The following is a 15,447-nucleotide window of genomic DNA, read 5'->3' as shown; positions in this document are numbered from 1 at the left end:
AAAAAGAAAAAGACCTCTGTATGTGGTATCAAATGCCCTCCTTATAAATGGGCACAAGTGAGCTCCCAAGGGGCAAGTCTTTGAGAAATTGAAAAAGAAATAAATATACATAGCCTGTCCACAAGAATGTCGTACTTTTCTGGGGTTCTGACTATACTCCCATCTCTATAAAACCAATTCACACTCATTACTTCCCGTTCTTTATATTTTTTTCTCCTCCGTATCTTTGGTTCTTGCTTTGTTTCTCTACCTGAACTTTCCTTTTCAGCCCTACCTGAGATAAAGCCTTCACCAACCCCTCATCTAGAAGTAACTCTTCCTTCTTCTATATTCCACAGCAGTCAGGATCTTTCTTATACTTTATAATTTATAAACTGCCTATTCTGTGGTTAGATAAGATTCTAGTTTTTTCTTTTTCTTAAACTTTGCATTCCCAACAATACCAAGTACTATAAGTACCATCTGAATGGAATAGGGTTGTATGAAACAATCAGCATCATTCACAAAGACCACAGGCGAGCAGAACTGTCCTTACATTTTAGAAGAGCAGTTTAAGACAGAAGGATATGGACAGGGAAAAAAAGTCTAAGGAATATTCCTTAGGTTATCTGGGAGGAATAGCTATTATATGTGAACATCCCAAAGCAGACATGTCTCCCTGACTTCATGTAATCCTCCCTCTACAAACAAACTAAAAGCTAGGGTTTAATATGATATCACTTACATGTGGAATCTAAAATACGGTACAAATGAGCCTATCTACAAAACAGAAACAGACTCATAGACAGAGAGAAAAATATGGTTTAAAAAACAGTAAGAATGGGAAATCTTAGAAGCAAGGGAAAGCAGGAATGTTCAAGACAGGAAATCAGAGAGAGGCCTGGAAGGAGGGGGTTGCTAGCAGACCCGGGCACCACATGAGACTGGGCTCTAGAGACTGTTAAAAGCCGGCCAGTAACAGGTTCCTTTGGTGTCAGCAGTTCTAAGGATTCCAGAAACTTCAGCAGGGATCGACTGGGCTGAGCAACAGGGCAGGGCTGCAGGAGTATAATCTCCCTTCTGACTATGAGGCCCTCAAAAAGCTGAATAAAGTTTACCTTGATTCAAGCAGGCCTATCTGCCCCCAACCCCATGCGTGAAGGTGCCCCATACAAACACTCTATTCACATCCTCTGCCTTAACTGCCAATGCCTGAAATTCCTTTAAACAAGGAGAGAAAACATTTTCAATCCACATTCAAAGGAAAAATGACAACAATGCAACAGTCTGGCTAAGATAATACTGAGCTTAAATAAGTTTCAGTTAATCACCCTACCAAGGGGGACCCCTTTGGAGGAGGAGGGAGGAACTAATGGTTTACTGAGGCCGACTAAGTGTTGTACTGTCCACAGACAGTACGTGGGTTTAAATCAATGTGTGTAATTTCCAATGTTGTAATCTATATACATTTATTGAATGACTTAAGAAACAAACCTAAGTAGATCATCTATCGGACCTTCCCCTGTGTTCACAGAGGGAGAAGCTAAAAGTAAAAAGAGCATCAGATCACCATCACCCAGGGATAAAAATCATAGAAGAGAGAAAAGGAAAAGAGCTGAGGACACAGTAGCGGAGAAACTATACATTTCCACACTAACTCAAATCATGTTTACTCTCCCATGAAAAAAGAAAAATGAGAAGCAATACAGACCAGTGGTTAAAATTACTGGAGCCAGACTGGGTTTAAATCCTAGCTTTGCCACTTACCAGTTATGTGACACTGGGTAAATGACTTCACTTCTCTGTGCCTCAGTATCTTCATCCCTAAAATGGGTAACTACACCTATTTCATTGGGTTATTGTGAGAATCAAATGAGTTAATATAAGTAAAGTGCTTAGAACAGTACCATAGTAAATGCAATTTAAATATTAACTGCAATTTGTAATACTATGAGTATTATTCTTACTATGATCTGAGGTATCTGGCCTGAATCTGTTAACTCAGGAAGTCCTATCATTATACAGAAGTACCCTGTTCTCAGCAGCCTCACTAATGGGAGTATTTCTATAAACAAGGGACATCAGCAGAGAAGAGGTTTGTTAGTACAGAAAACTCCTGATTACCTGGGGAATAATTAAATAGATGTTAGGTACCAGACTCCTCATTCCTCTGCTAGTTTTTTCTGGTTAATAAGTTATTCTTTTTTCATAACGTGAGGGGTGAGAGGAGGTGTCAAAAGTGAGACAAGGTTTCTGATGGTGACGACCTCCTCACGAGAACATGCCTCTCGCAAAGGTTCTCCTTCATCCCTCTCCAGAAGAGGAGAAGAGGAAACACAAGAAGAAGCGCCTGGTGCAGAGCCCCAATTCCTATTTCATGGATGTGAGATGCCCAGGATACTATAAAATCACCACCGTCTTTAGCCATGCACAAACAGTAGTTTTGTGTGTTGGCTGCTCTACCGTCCTCTGCCAGCCTACAGGAGGAAAAGCAAGGCTTACAGAAGGGTGCTCCTTCAGATGGAAGCAGCACTAAAAGCCCCGGGAATCAAGATGAATGGGAAAACATCCCAATAAACACATTTTGGATACGTCCAAAAAAAAAGAGACAAATGGGATTTCCCTGGTGGCACAGTGGTTAAGAATCCGCCTGCCAACGCAGAGGACATGGGTTCAATCCCTGGTCCAGGAAGATCCCACATGCAGCAGAGCAACTAAGTCCGTGCACCACAACTACTGAGCCTGCACTCTAGAGCACACGAGCCACAACTACCGAGCCCACGTGCTGCAACTACTGAAGCCTGCGCACCTAGAGTCCATACTCCTCAACAAGAGAAGCCACGGCAATGAGAAGCGCACGCACCACAACGAAGAGTAGCCCCTGCAGGCCACAACTAGAGAAAGCCCATGCACAGCAATGAAGACCCAACACAGCCAAAATTAAAATAAATAAATTTATTTTTTAAAAAAATGAGGGCTTTCCTGGTGGCGCAGTGGTTGAGAGTCCTCCTGCCGATGCAGGGGACACGGGTTCGTGCCCCGGTCCGGGAAGATCCCACATGCCGCGGAGCGGCTGGGCCCATAAGCCATGGCCGCTGAGCCTGTGTGTCCAGAGCCTGTGCTCCGCAACGGGAGAGGCCACAACAGTGAGAGGCCTGCGTACCGCCAAAAAAAAAAAAAAAAAAAAAAAAAAAGAGAGACAAAGCATAAACTAGTGCATTCTGATCATGCTGCCAGTTCAAATGACTTGGCTGGTGGAGAACATGGCAACACTAGCTTAGATAAAACTTTCAGATACACTCCATGCCTTATACAACAAGGAACTGACCCAAGAGGAACTTGGAACAAGCATTCACAATAAAATCCTATGATCTCACAACTTAAAACTTAGAGGAGAGTTTGCTACACTGAGGTGTGTATGGTGAACATCAGACAAGCTTCACTTTCCTAAATCAAAGTTTGGGCTTTGGTTTTTAGGAAAAGCTATTTAGAAATAGGACCACAGAGAATATATCTCAGACAACATGAAAACAAGAAAAAGGAAATTTTTCTAATACAGGAAGAAATGGATGAAGAAATAGAAAATTAATTGGCGGCAGGAGAGGCACGCTTTCAATTTTATTTTATAGAGACTATATATATAGTGTGTTTACTCTGATAGGTTGTCTCTCACAGATACTTGCTCTTATTGATTCACAAAGAAAAAAAAATTGGGGACCTCTGAACGCTTAAGACTGATTTTTGAGAGGTATTCTATTTACCAAGAAGAAAGAAGACGTAAACACAGTGAACACACACTATTTATCAGGCAGAAGCAAGGCATTTTATACCCATTATCTCAGTTCATGCTCATAATAACCCTGTGAATACATACGAGAAAAGCGAAGCAAAGAGAAACAAGTAAATTGCTCCAAAGTAACACTACCTAGAAATGACGGAATAAACTCAGGACTGTTTTGATCCGAAGCTCACGGATGCTCTGTGTACTTCACTTACTGCCTAAGGCATGACAGACAGATCTTTTAATATCCACTTGCCTGAATGTTAATGTCTGCCCACAGAAGTAAGTGGGAGCGCTGGAGTAGAGAACACCGGACGATTCAGCATCATTCCGAAGCGCTATGTTTCTTCGACTGCTCAGACTGTACCCCTCAAAGCCAGCTGTCCACTCTTTTTAAAAAGCAAAGATATTGTAAATTGTTAGAATCTTTTGGGGAATATCTTCAACACGGCACATTGAATAAAACTTGGAAGTGGAAGACGCTACTTAGGGTTCATGGGCAAGTTCAATGAAAGGAAAAATTCAGTGACAGGGTGTCATGGTCAATCCTACAAATCACAAGAAAGATTTTAGTCTCTTCCTACACATTTTTGGCAAGGAAGATCAAATAAGTGTTATCTCTTACCTAATAAAATCATGTTTGAGCTTATTCCAACCTGATTAAGAAGTAATTAACCAAGTCTAAATCTTTTTTTTTTTCTAAATCCTTAAAAAAAGTTATATAGGAGAGGTCAATTTTGGATTGTAAGACTTCTAAGAAAAAGCCTCTATCAAGATATACGTTGAAGGTTTGGGTCGAATGTTGCAGTCTTCTAATGCAATATTTAAACTCTTTGGTTTTAGGATGCTTATAATCCTGCCTGGCACTATTCGGGGACTCTGAAGATAAGAACGAATGAAAAGTTCTCAAAATTCACATGAAGCAATTTGAGCAGGAAGTAAAAGACATATTCCATGTTATTCTCCATCAATTCAGGGTTTATCCTTAGGAAAAAGGGCTGTCAGTGTGCTGCCTTTAGCACAGGATACGTGTACTCATACACAGTTAAGCTTCAGGAGTGAGAAGGCAACAGCATACCATGAGGCACCAGCGTGGAATGACCTATCTGGGGAACACTCCAAGGACTCCACTCCTGTCGGCCATCTCCTCGGGCGCAGACTCTGAACTGATAATCAACATTGGGGTCTATGTGCAATACTATGAATTCAGTTTCAGAGCCTACATACACGTCCTCAAAATGACTGGAAGTACATTTACGGAACTGGAGCCTGTAATCTTGGGCGGTAAAGTCGTCATCCACCTGAGGAGAAAGGCTTTACGTTAGGTAAACGTCAGAGAATAACTTCTCTCAGCATCACTACTTAGGAACTTTGAATGGGGGCATTTGGGGCCAAGCATACAGGTCCACATGCTGAATACGGGTTCTTCTCAGGAAGGTCAGAGGAAACGTGCCATTATTATTTCCCTTGTTTTCCTTATTGAACCATGTGTTTTATAACCCCAGTCTGATATGAAAAAAATGTGCTTCCTCTGAAGCAATGGCATGACTTCTAAACAATTAATGCCAAAGATAAGACATTCAAAATTCAAAGACAAGTATCCCAAAACTACATTATTCATATAACCAAGAGAGAGCTAATATCTGAAATATATAAAGGACTCCTTAAAATTAATAGAAGACAGGGCTTCCCTGGTGGCACAGTGGTTAAGAATCCACATGCCGATGCAGGGGACATGGGTTCGTGCCCCGGTCCGGGAAGATCCCACATGCCACAGAGCGGCTAGGCCCGTGAGCCATGGCCGCTGAGCCTGTGCTCCGCAATGGGAGAGGCCACAACAGTGAGAGGCCCACATACCGCAAAAAAACAAAAAACAAAAAAAAAAGAAAATAGTTTCCAGAAGCTGACCACCCACCTCTGAATGATGTTATCTGTCAACAGCCAAGACATCATGACTCATCTGGACATGGTTTTTATCTAAAATATGGTAATTCACACGCATAATATGATTGAATATACAAAATTCTTGGCAATGCTAAGAGTGTGAAAAAACCATACTTTAAAACTTTATTTCAGAGGTATTAGTTCAGTGTTGAACAGAAAAATATCCAACACCCAATGTTCACTATCACCTTCTGACTTTTCTAATTCTGAACGATCCTCAAGTCACCAAGAGTTAAGTTTGGGAAATATGTGATGGGAAACATTTCGATACAGAGATTTTATAAAGTACCTTCGAAAGTGTTTATCCCAACTGGAAGAGCTACCTCAGTTCAGGTTCCCTGTGACCTTAGTTGTAAAGCAAAGGGCACTTTTGTTCATGCAGAGAAGAAGACATTCAAAGGCAACTAATAAAAAAAAAATCGTAAAGGCCCCCAACTCTCAAATCCATAATGCTGAAGCCATTTCTACAATCCTGAATTACGTACCTTACACCATCGTACGATGATGCCTCCGGGTTTCTCTATCAATTCTTCTATCTGTACTGGTGGGCGAGACGCTACCGTTCCATGCTTGAAAATATGGTCTTTCACTATGTTAAGAATTGAGTCATCCAACTGAGCAGATAAGCAAGGCACATCAACCAGTAAAGGCACCTCTGGTAAGCTGAGGAAACAAAGCTCATGTGTTTATAAGGCTTTTAACTGAGAGTTAAAAATACAAGGGAGTATAGCCTTGAAAAACTGCAAATCACTATGCTGTACACCTGAAACGTATACAACACTGTAAATCAACTATATCTCAATTTTTTAAAAAATAACAAGGAATATTTTATTTACTTATTTTTGGCCGTGCTGCACAGCTTGTGGGATCTTAGTTCTCAGACCAGCGATCAAACCCAGGCCCTCAGCAGTGAAGGCATGGAGTCCTAACCGCTGGACCGCCACGCAATTCCCCAACAAAAAATACTGTAGATCAGTCACATACTGTAACGGTGCAGAAGCCCCCAGTAAATAATGCTAATGGCAGTGGGGGTTTTGCAAGACATTACATTAAAATTCTCTTCCCAAATAAATGAAAGGAACGAGAGAAAATGGGTAGGATCACAATTGTTAAGTTTATAGCAAAAGATCTGGTTTACTGAGCTATGACGCAGGTTTGTTTGTTTTAATTGAAGTGTAGTTGATTTACACTGTTGTGTTCGTTCCTGCTGTACAGCAAAGTGATTCAGTTATACATATATACATTCTTTTTTATATTCTTTTCCCTTATGGTTTATCACAGGATATTGAATATAGTTCCCTGTGCTATACAGTAGGACTTCGTTGTTTGAGCTATGACTTTGTTCAGATTTTTTTAAATTAACAGTTCTCTTACACATTAGGATTGTAGAAAATCGGTAGTAATTCTATACCAGAGATTACAATCACAACTATTTCATACTAGTAATACTGGTAATGGGCAGTGAAAACTTGAGAAACACATTTTCTATATCCCTGAATCCGAATTTTTAACAGGCGAAAAGAAAAAAAGAAAAGCGGACAGCTTAAGCCCAAGAGACACTAACACTTTTACCTGTCCAACTGGATGTGTGAGGCCTTTTTGGTAAAGCTCCACAGTTTTTCATTCTGTTCTCCTACACCACCCAGAATGGCGATCTCACCTACAATCAGGAATAAGAGAACTAGTACAGGGAAAAATGGTCACGTTATAAACTAATCAACACAACCCGTGTCTAAGTGGGTCTCTGGTTCTCTTGAAAACAATTCTTAAGTGATGTCACAAATTCCCCAAAAGTAAACGTAGAAACTATTTTAGGGACTTCCCTGGTGGCGCAGTGGTTAAGAATCCACCTGCCAATGCAGGGGACACGGGTTCAAGCCCCTGCCTGGGAAGATCCCACATGCCGTGGAGCAACTAAGCCTGTGCGCCACAACTACTGAGCCTGCGTGCCACAACTACTGTGCCCGCACACCTAGAGCCCGTGCTCCACAACAAAGAGAAGCCACTGCAATGAGGCCCACGCACCACAACGAAGAGTAGCCCTTGCTCGTCGCAACTAGAGAAAGCCCGCGTGCAGCAATGAAGACCCAATGCAGCCAAAAATAAACAAACAAATAAATAAATAAGAAACTATTTTAGAAACGACTTTAAGGTTAAACGCAAGAGGAAGGGGGTACACAATGACAACATTCTGCCAGAGATGAAAGATTCTGCTCTACAAATGGAAACTTGGTTTGTCAACCAATTTTATGCAAGGCATAAGTCCCAGGGACCTCTTCCCATCTCCCCTACAGAATCTTTATCAACTCCAATAGGAGTCAGTGCAAATATTATCCTGACACAAGCAATAGGGTGAAGGGTCATATAAAGGAAATATTATATAAAGTCATAAGAAAATGATCAACATCTCTGTCCTTCCACAGCCCTAAAGAACACTACTAGAACTGTTTCCCATCTCAGTATACCCTAGAGTTAAAGTGTTTTGAGACCATATGACATGACCTTCCCCCCTTACCAAAAGGAAAACAGACACACTGAACACTGCCTCAAAATCCTAAAAATTTCATAAATAAGTTTTTAATCCCTCGGGAAGGGAGGGGAGGAAAAAGTTTGAAATTTAAAACATTTCTGAAGTATTAAAAAAAAAAATCAGATGCTGCAACAAGCATGTATGTGCCTCAAAGGATTTATTTTCTAAAATAAAAACATTGGTCAAGCCTCGTGGTGATTGGTATACACTCCTGACCTGTGCTGAACTGCTGCTGAGTTTGTTTCCAAATGCTAAGCGCCCAGGGAAAGACATTCTGAAGTCCTGCTAAAAATAATTTTCTCAAAGGCACTGTTATTGTCAGTGGCAAATAAACACTTCTCCTTGAAGATAAGACAAAAATGTAATTAGTGTGTAAAGATAACATTAGTACTATATTCTAAGTGGGACCAAAACGGGGACTAACTTCCAGCTGAAGTGACAGAGCTGGGAGCCAGCCACGCACTTTTCATCCTATGCCACTCACAGCACTCATCAAAGAACCGATGGTATTCAGTCTCCTTCCCTGGATCCTTTTTCCTCAACGCCCTTTTAAATACTGACGTCCCTCAGAGTCCCACCTTCTGTAGCCTTCTCTTCTCATATTGTACACTATCTCTTGATGATTTTACTTATTCCCATGGATTCAGAGGTAACATACACACCATTCACTGCCATATTGACATCTCAAGGTATGATCTCTCTCCTAAGCATCACACCCACATTCCCAACTCCTGGCATCTCCGGCACCTTGAACTAACATACCCCAAACCAACTGTCTAACTACCCACCCTCCCCCTTCATGTTCTGTGTCAGTCAACGGCACAATTCACCGGTCGTCTAAAATCACGCTGGGTTGGGTCATCCTAAATTCTTCTCTTTCTCCCCCATCCTATAACCAGGCAATCACCAATAATCAACACTTATGGCTCAGTAAGATCACCATCAATTCTATCTCCAAAATATCTTTTTTTAATTTTATATTTATTTATTCATTCAGTCATTCATTCATTCATTTTTGGCTTTGTTGCTGCGCATGGGCTTTCTCTAGTTGAGGTGAATGAGGGGCTACTCTTCATTGCAGTGCACAGGCTTCTCACTGCGGTGGCTTCTCTTGTTGCAGAGCATGGGTTCTAGGTGCATGGGCTTCAGAAGCTGTGGTGTGTGGGCTCTGTAGTTGTGGCTCATGGGCTCTAGAGCGCAGGCTCAGTAGTTGTGGCGCACGGGCTTCATTGCTCTGCGGCATGTGGGATCTTCCCAGACCAGGGATGGAACCCATGTCCCCTGCAGTGGCAGGCAGATTCTTAACCACTGCGCCACCAGGGAAGTCCCTCCGAAAAATCTTAAAACCAGCTCTGCTTCATCTTCACCTGTCACCGTCTCCCATTGCTGCCTATCTGACTGCTGCCACAACTTCCTCATCGGCCACTTTTACTTCCTTACAACCTCTAACACAGTCTCCAAACTGTGGGCAGTGTCGTTTTTAAAAAATGCAAATCTGACTGTGTAACTCTGCTGCCTAAAATACTGCATTCAATATCTCCCAGATATGCCATTCACTTTACTCTTGACGTTACTTCTGCTTCCAATCGTGCTGTGACCTCCTTTTCTTCCTTTGTCTGCTTGATGAATTTCTTCAAGCCTCGGTGGAACTCCTCCTATAGAAAGCCATCCTACACTCTTCCAGAGGTAAGCGTTTCCCCTTCTGTGCTCCCGTGAGGTCTTAGATCTCTCTCATCGTGTGTGCTTCTCTCACTGGGCTGTGAACCCCAAAGGGCAGAACTTATTACCTTTTTATTTAATGTACCTGACAAAGACCTACAGGAGGGAAGGAGGGGAGGTAGGTAGATGTGGAGACAGGAAGGCAGCAAGGCAAGAACCGAGCATGATTTAACCAAAATAACTGACTAAAGTTAGGGATATAACCAGTGCAATTTCAGGAGTAAACACCAATCCTACTCGTTAATCTCTAAAAAGAATGATGGCATTAAATCCTATAGACCATTGACACTCCGAAAAATATGTGAACAGACTCAAAATGACCGTAAAATCACTGTGTTAACAGAACCATGAAAAAAATCCTTATTTTGTAAATGATTATAATTTACTCCGTATTTTGTAAATGATTATAATTAGTACATTAATTGCATTTACCCTAGGATACCTCACTGTACACCTGTCATCCTGTATCACAAACTGTCCCAAGGTACGCATAGCCTGAGCACCCCACAGATGGCAGGAAGCCTGCTGGAACCCTGAGATACCAGCAGCGTCAATCTGAATGTGCTGCGTTTAACAGGCTCCCTGGACTCCCCACCTTCTTTTCTTTTTTTTTTTTTTTTTTTTTTTGCGGTACGCGGGCCTCTCACTGTTGTGGTCTCTCCCGTTGCGGAGCACAGGCTCCGGACGCGCAGGCTCAGCGGCCACGGCTCACGCGCCCAGCCGCTCCACGGCATGTGGGATCCTCCCGGACCGGGGCACAAACCCGTGTCCCCTGCATCGGCAGGCGGACTCTCAACCACTGCGCCACCAGGAAGCCCTCCCCACCTTCTTGGACTAAGTCCGCTGCAGTGTTAACTCCGTGCTCTATCAGCTTCTGGCAGTCATCTAGTGGTTTAATGGTCTCCTGTTCAATGGTGTCCACCTCTTGCAAAAGGGTCACCAATCGCTCATCCAGGAGCTTCCCAAGGGTTCCTTTCAAATCGTTAAAATGCTGTTTGAGGACATCTCTCGTCTGGGATGCACTCTCTTTGATCTGAAAAGAAATAACATAAAAACTCAGAATCAGAATCTCTAGAAGGGGCTAATCCACAGGCATCACCCCTAATAATCTCAAGGCACTACACAACCATCACCTTCCATTCAATGATAAACCAAATGTGATTCATTTGTGCAAACTTGCAGACTTCCATAGAGTTGGCCTTCAGGTGAGAAAGCATGGTCCCATCATTCACAACTATGTCAATCTGGCTAAGTTAATTAAACACATCATGCCTCAATTCCCTTATTTGTCAAATGAGTATAACAATGCTCGCTTCATGGAGTTGCCGCAAGGATTAAATAAAAATAGTCTATGTACCGCACTTGGTAGAATAACGGGCACACTTGTTCTCAATAAATAAATGTTAGAAATAAATATTATCTGCACAAAGTAGTTCTCAGAAATAATACGTTTCAGTACCAAAAAAAATTAAATTAAGAAATTAAAATTCATTTTACTGAAAAGCAATAAAGAAACGGTAGATTAAAAAACCACAATACAGGAACTTCCCTGGTGGCACAGGGGTTAGGAATCCGCCTGCCAAAGTAGGGGATACAGGTTCGAGCCCTGGTCCGGGAAGATCCCACATGCTGTGGAGCAACTAAGCCCGTGCACCACAACTAGTGAGCCTGCGCCCTAGAGCCCACGAGCCACAACTTCTGAGCCCACATACCACAGCTACTTAAGCCCGCGCGCCTAGAGCCCGTGCTCTGCAACTAGAGAAGCCACCACGATAAGAAGCCTGCGCACCGCAAGGAAGACAGAACACAGCCAAATAAATAAATAAATTTATATTAAAAAAAGGAAGAATAGCTATAAAAAAAACACAATACAAAAAAAATCACTTCATGGACAACATGCCCTCATTATGGTAAAAGAAAACTAAGAATTTATTCACAATCCAAAAGGTTCAGAGGAGGCAGAAGACAGATGTTCAGGAAAAACACACCTGGGACAATGACTTCATCCTTTTTCAGTCATGGTCCTCTTTGCGAATCTTAATGAGAGGTTTATGAACCTTCTTCCCAGAAAAATGAATAAACCCTACCCAAAAGACATTTATTGAATTTCAGAGATTGCAAATTCCCTCAGATCCCAACCATGGCTCGCTCAGAGCAGTAATTCTGAAACTTGCTTTGCAGAAGAATCACGTATCATACAATTGCATCTTGTTATAGTTTAGATGGCAGGGCTCCATCCCAGAACCAGCTTGGAGAAGGGGCTGGCGGAGCGTATGGGCAGAGTTCTTTTTCACAAGCACACCTGTGACTCTGCAGCCCACACTCTGAGAGACACTACCCTAGGTCCACAGAGCCCACATTAAGAACAGCTGTTCTAGAAGATATAACAGGAAAATCTTTACATCTCACAGATATTCTGAAAACAAGTCAGTTGTCTATATAGACACCGGATTTTTTTTTTAAGAATACAGATAAGATACAATTCACTTTTTCTCACTTAACAGGAAAATTCTAACTATAAGCCAAACATTCAGTTGAATTAAAGCAAACTCATACTTTACTTTGCAGATATTATATTAGTTTCCTAAGACATGTTATGTTTACTACCCTAACCCTTTGCTAACTTGATCTTAGCAAGAGCATTTGACATCCCAGAAAAATACACCAAGAAAAGAACATATCAAAATATGGATAAAGTACAATATTTCAACAGTTAATAGAGAAATTTAGAAAACTTTCTATTCTCTAACACTAAAATTAAAAACAATACAAAACTGTTGTCCAGAAATGTTCACAACCATGTAAAAACAAAAGATGCCCACGTCTAAGGACTACAAAGAAACACAGGAAAAAAAAAATGGTTTGATTGGCTGGGGAGATCACAGAAACAATTTTTTTCCCCTTTTCACATTAATATAAGTTATGATGGTATATGTGCGGTAAGTGAAAGAATTTCTTAAATCATAAAGAAAAAGAGAAATCCTAATTTAAGTTTAATTGTTAACTAATCTCTGTAAAGTTACTAGAGAACTTCTAAACCCAAGACGAAGTTTAAAAAAAATCAGGGGGCGGATATATTCAAAATCTCCTTGATCTGGTGCACCACCAACTGTGGGATCCTTGAGAATCAGGCCCTAACGTACGTAGCACCTAGCAAATAAATGTTCGATGAAATTAAGTTAATCGTGTATGTTTTTAAGACCTTTTAAAAAGAACCAGGAAAAGAATGCCTTATGATTTTTATATATCTCACCTGGAATATTGTTAGAAATGCAAAATCTCAGGCCCCACCCAGAATTACTGGATCAGAAGCTGCATTGGTAACAAGATCCCCAGGTGATTCATACCGGCCTTACAGATACCACAGTAAATGAAGACAATGTGTTGGCGCACCCTCACCACCGGGAGGAAATTCTGCAGTCGAGCGCTGTACCAGTGAGGTCCTATCTCCCTCTTCAGCGGACACCGCACACACAGGAAGTGCATTAGTTAGGTAAAGTCAATTTCCTCTTTAGGAAGAATTCAAAAGCTCCTTCAACTGCTGCAGAGCTCCACTACATTTTGTTTTTGTTTCAGAACCTCAGAAAAAAAGGAAGTGTGTGAGCACAAAGCAGTGAGAGGGCCAGCGAAGGGAGAATCCATTTCCAAATCCACCTCCCGCAATTTCATTATAAATTTGACTCCTTTTTGTTCATAGATTCCCGACCACTGCTGTTCCAAACTTGACACTACCTTGGCATCATTTTCTTCTCCCTGAAACAGTTCATAATTCAAAGCCACAGCCACCTTTAATTGAATCATGTAACTAATCAAGTTCATTCGCTTGGCTTTTAATAAAACTAATTTTAAAATGCAAACTTTGCTGCTGAGTGAATTTCTTCATATTTGAGGTGGTACCATGGTCCATTGAGTGTTATAGCTCACTCAATCTTCCCAACAACACTGAGAGTTAGGTCTGTATTGTCTACGTTGAAGAAAGTAAAGCTCAAGGAAGTCAAATAACTTCCCCACGGCTTCCCAGTGCCAGAAACAGTGCGACTCCAAGGACCATGGTCTGTCCACTACACCAAGCTGGTTAGTGCTTACAGACCCCATTTTAAAGCATTCCCATAAACCGCTAAATTATGTATTGGATGAAGACATTTCCTGCTGCAATGTGTATTTCTTGTCCTTGCATAAAGAATCATGTGGTAGATTCCATATATGTGTCAGCATATGGTATCTGTCTTTCTCTTTCTGACTTACTTCACTCTGTATGACAGACTCTAGGACCATCCACCTCACTACAAATAACTCAATTTCATTTCTTTTCATGGCTAAGTAATATTCCATTGGATATATGTGCCACATCTTCTTTATCCATTCATCTGTCGATGGACACTTAGGTTGCTTCCATGTCCTGGCTATTGTAAATAGTGCTGCAGTGAACACTGGGGTGCATGTCTTTCTGAATTACGAATTTTCTCAGGGTATATGCCCAGTAGTGGGACTGCTGGGTCATATGGTAGTTCTATTTTTATTTTTTTAAGGAACCTCCATACTGCTCTCCATAGTGGCTGTATCAATTTACATTCCCACCAACAGTACAAGGGAGGGAGATGCAAGAGGGAGGGGATATGGGGATATATGTATACATATAGCTGATACACTTTGTTATACAGCAGAAACTAACACAACATTGTAAAGCAATTATACTCCAATAAAGATGTTAAAAAAATGTGGTAGACAACCACTCAGGGCAAAACAACTGTGATGGTTTGTAACAAAGCAAATTTAAGAAAAATACAAATGATATACAACTCAAGGTCTCAGAAGGGAAACTGTAATATACATTGTTTATGTTGATTAGCAATATTCAGAATGAATTTTCTACTAAAACCTCTCCTGTAACAGACCATTAAATCTTATTTACAAAGTTTCCACTGCAGTTGACTCTAATTCCAAAGCAACTGTATTTTTAAAGTTTTAACATGAGGATAAGTTCTCAAAATGCCAAAAAGTCATCAAGATTATACATCAATACTAAGCCATGCAAAAGCCTAGAAAATATATACTTCACAGTCCTCCAAGACAACAGTGACTGACATTTTCTAGAGTTTAGCTACTAAAATGTCATAAAACCTACCTAGAATCTGATTTAAGACACCTCTGGTCTTAAGTGGCAATATACAGTTGCCCTATCTATAACACAACATAACATGTGTGTGTTTCAGGAAATTAAGTAACTGGAATCTCCTCTACCTCCTCTGAAACATGCATTTTCATGACTTTATAGAAGAAAAGAATTTTTATCCTCCAAGGGTAATCTAAGAATTTATTTTCCCAATTGTTTTGCTTACAGGAAGCTAACTAAAACTATTTTAAAATTAGAGACTGTCTTTACACACTATTAGCTAACAAGAACACAGGGATCAAAAATAAAAGACAAAGATAAAAAATAGTCAACTGAAATTGAAGAAGCTAACCGAAATGTTTCTTCTCAGTTCATATGAAA

At 40.9% G+C, this 15,447-nt stretch overlaps 2 protein-coding genes across 2 annotated transcripts in view; one reads left to right on the top strand and one right to left on the bottom strand.

Moving 5' to 3' along the window:
* Positions 1 to 15,447, bottom strand: part of CRLF3 (cytokine receptor like factor 3) — a 36,375-nt gene that overhangs the window by 12,821 nt on the left and 8,107 nt on the right. Inside the window, exons 2-6 of the mRNA XM_059997096.1 lie at positions 10,779 to 10,986; positions 7,277 to 7,364; positions 6,190 to 6,367; positions 4,839 to 5,061; positions 4,017 to 4,149 (exon numbers count right to left, since the gene is read on the bottom strand). Of these exons, the coding sequence (XP_059853079.1) occupies positions 4,017 to 4,149; positions 4,839 to 5,061; positions 6,190 to 6,367; positions 7,277 to 7,364; positions 10,779 to 10,986 (830 nt within the window). The remainder of the gene's footprint in view (positions 1 to 4,016; positions 4,150 to 4,838; positions 5,062 to 6,189; positions 6,368 to 7,276; positions 7,365 to 10,778; positions 10,987 to 15,447) is intronic.
* On the top strand, positions 2,219 to 2,584 carry LOC132415144 (small ribosomal subunit protein eS27-like). The gene has a single exon (XM_059998299.1). The coding sequence runs from the start codon at positions 2,261 to 2,263 to the stop codon at positions 2,513 to 2,515; it is 255 nt and encodes an 84-aa protein (XP_059854282.1). The 5' UTR covers positions 2,219 to 2,260; the 3' UTR covers positions 2,516 to 2,584.

Source organism: Delphinus delphis, chromosome 19, assembly GCF_949987515.2.
Source record: "Delphinus delphis chromosome 19, mDelDel1.2, whole genome shotgun sequence".
Taxonomy (NCBI): domain Eukaryota; kingdom Metazoa; phylum Chordata; class Mammalia; order Artiodactyla; family Delphinidae; genus Delphinus; species Delphinus delphis.
This window is presented reverse-complemented; position numbering and strand designations above follow the sequence as displayed.

Coding starts and splice junctions, on each gene's coding strand:
- LOC132415144 (XM_059998299.1), top strand. CDS start 2,261: ATGCCTCTCGCAAAGGTTCTCCTTCATCCCTCTCCAGAAGAGGAGAAG.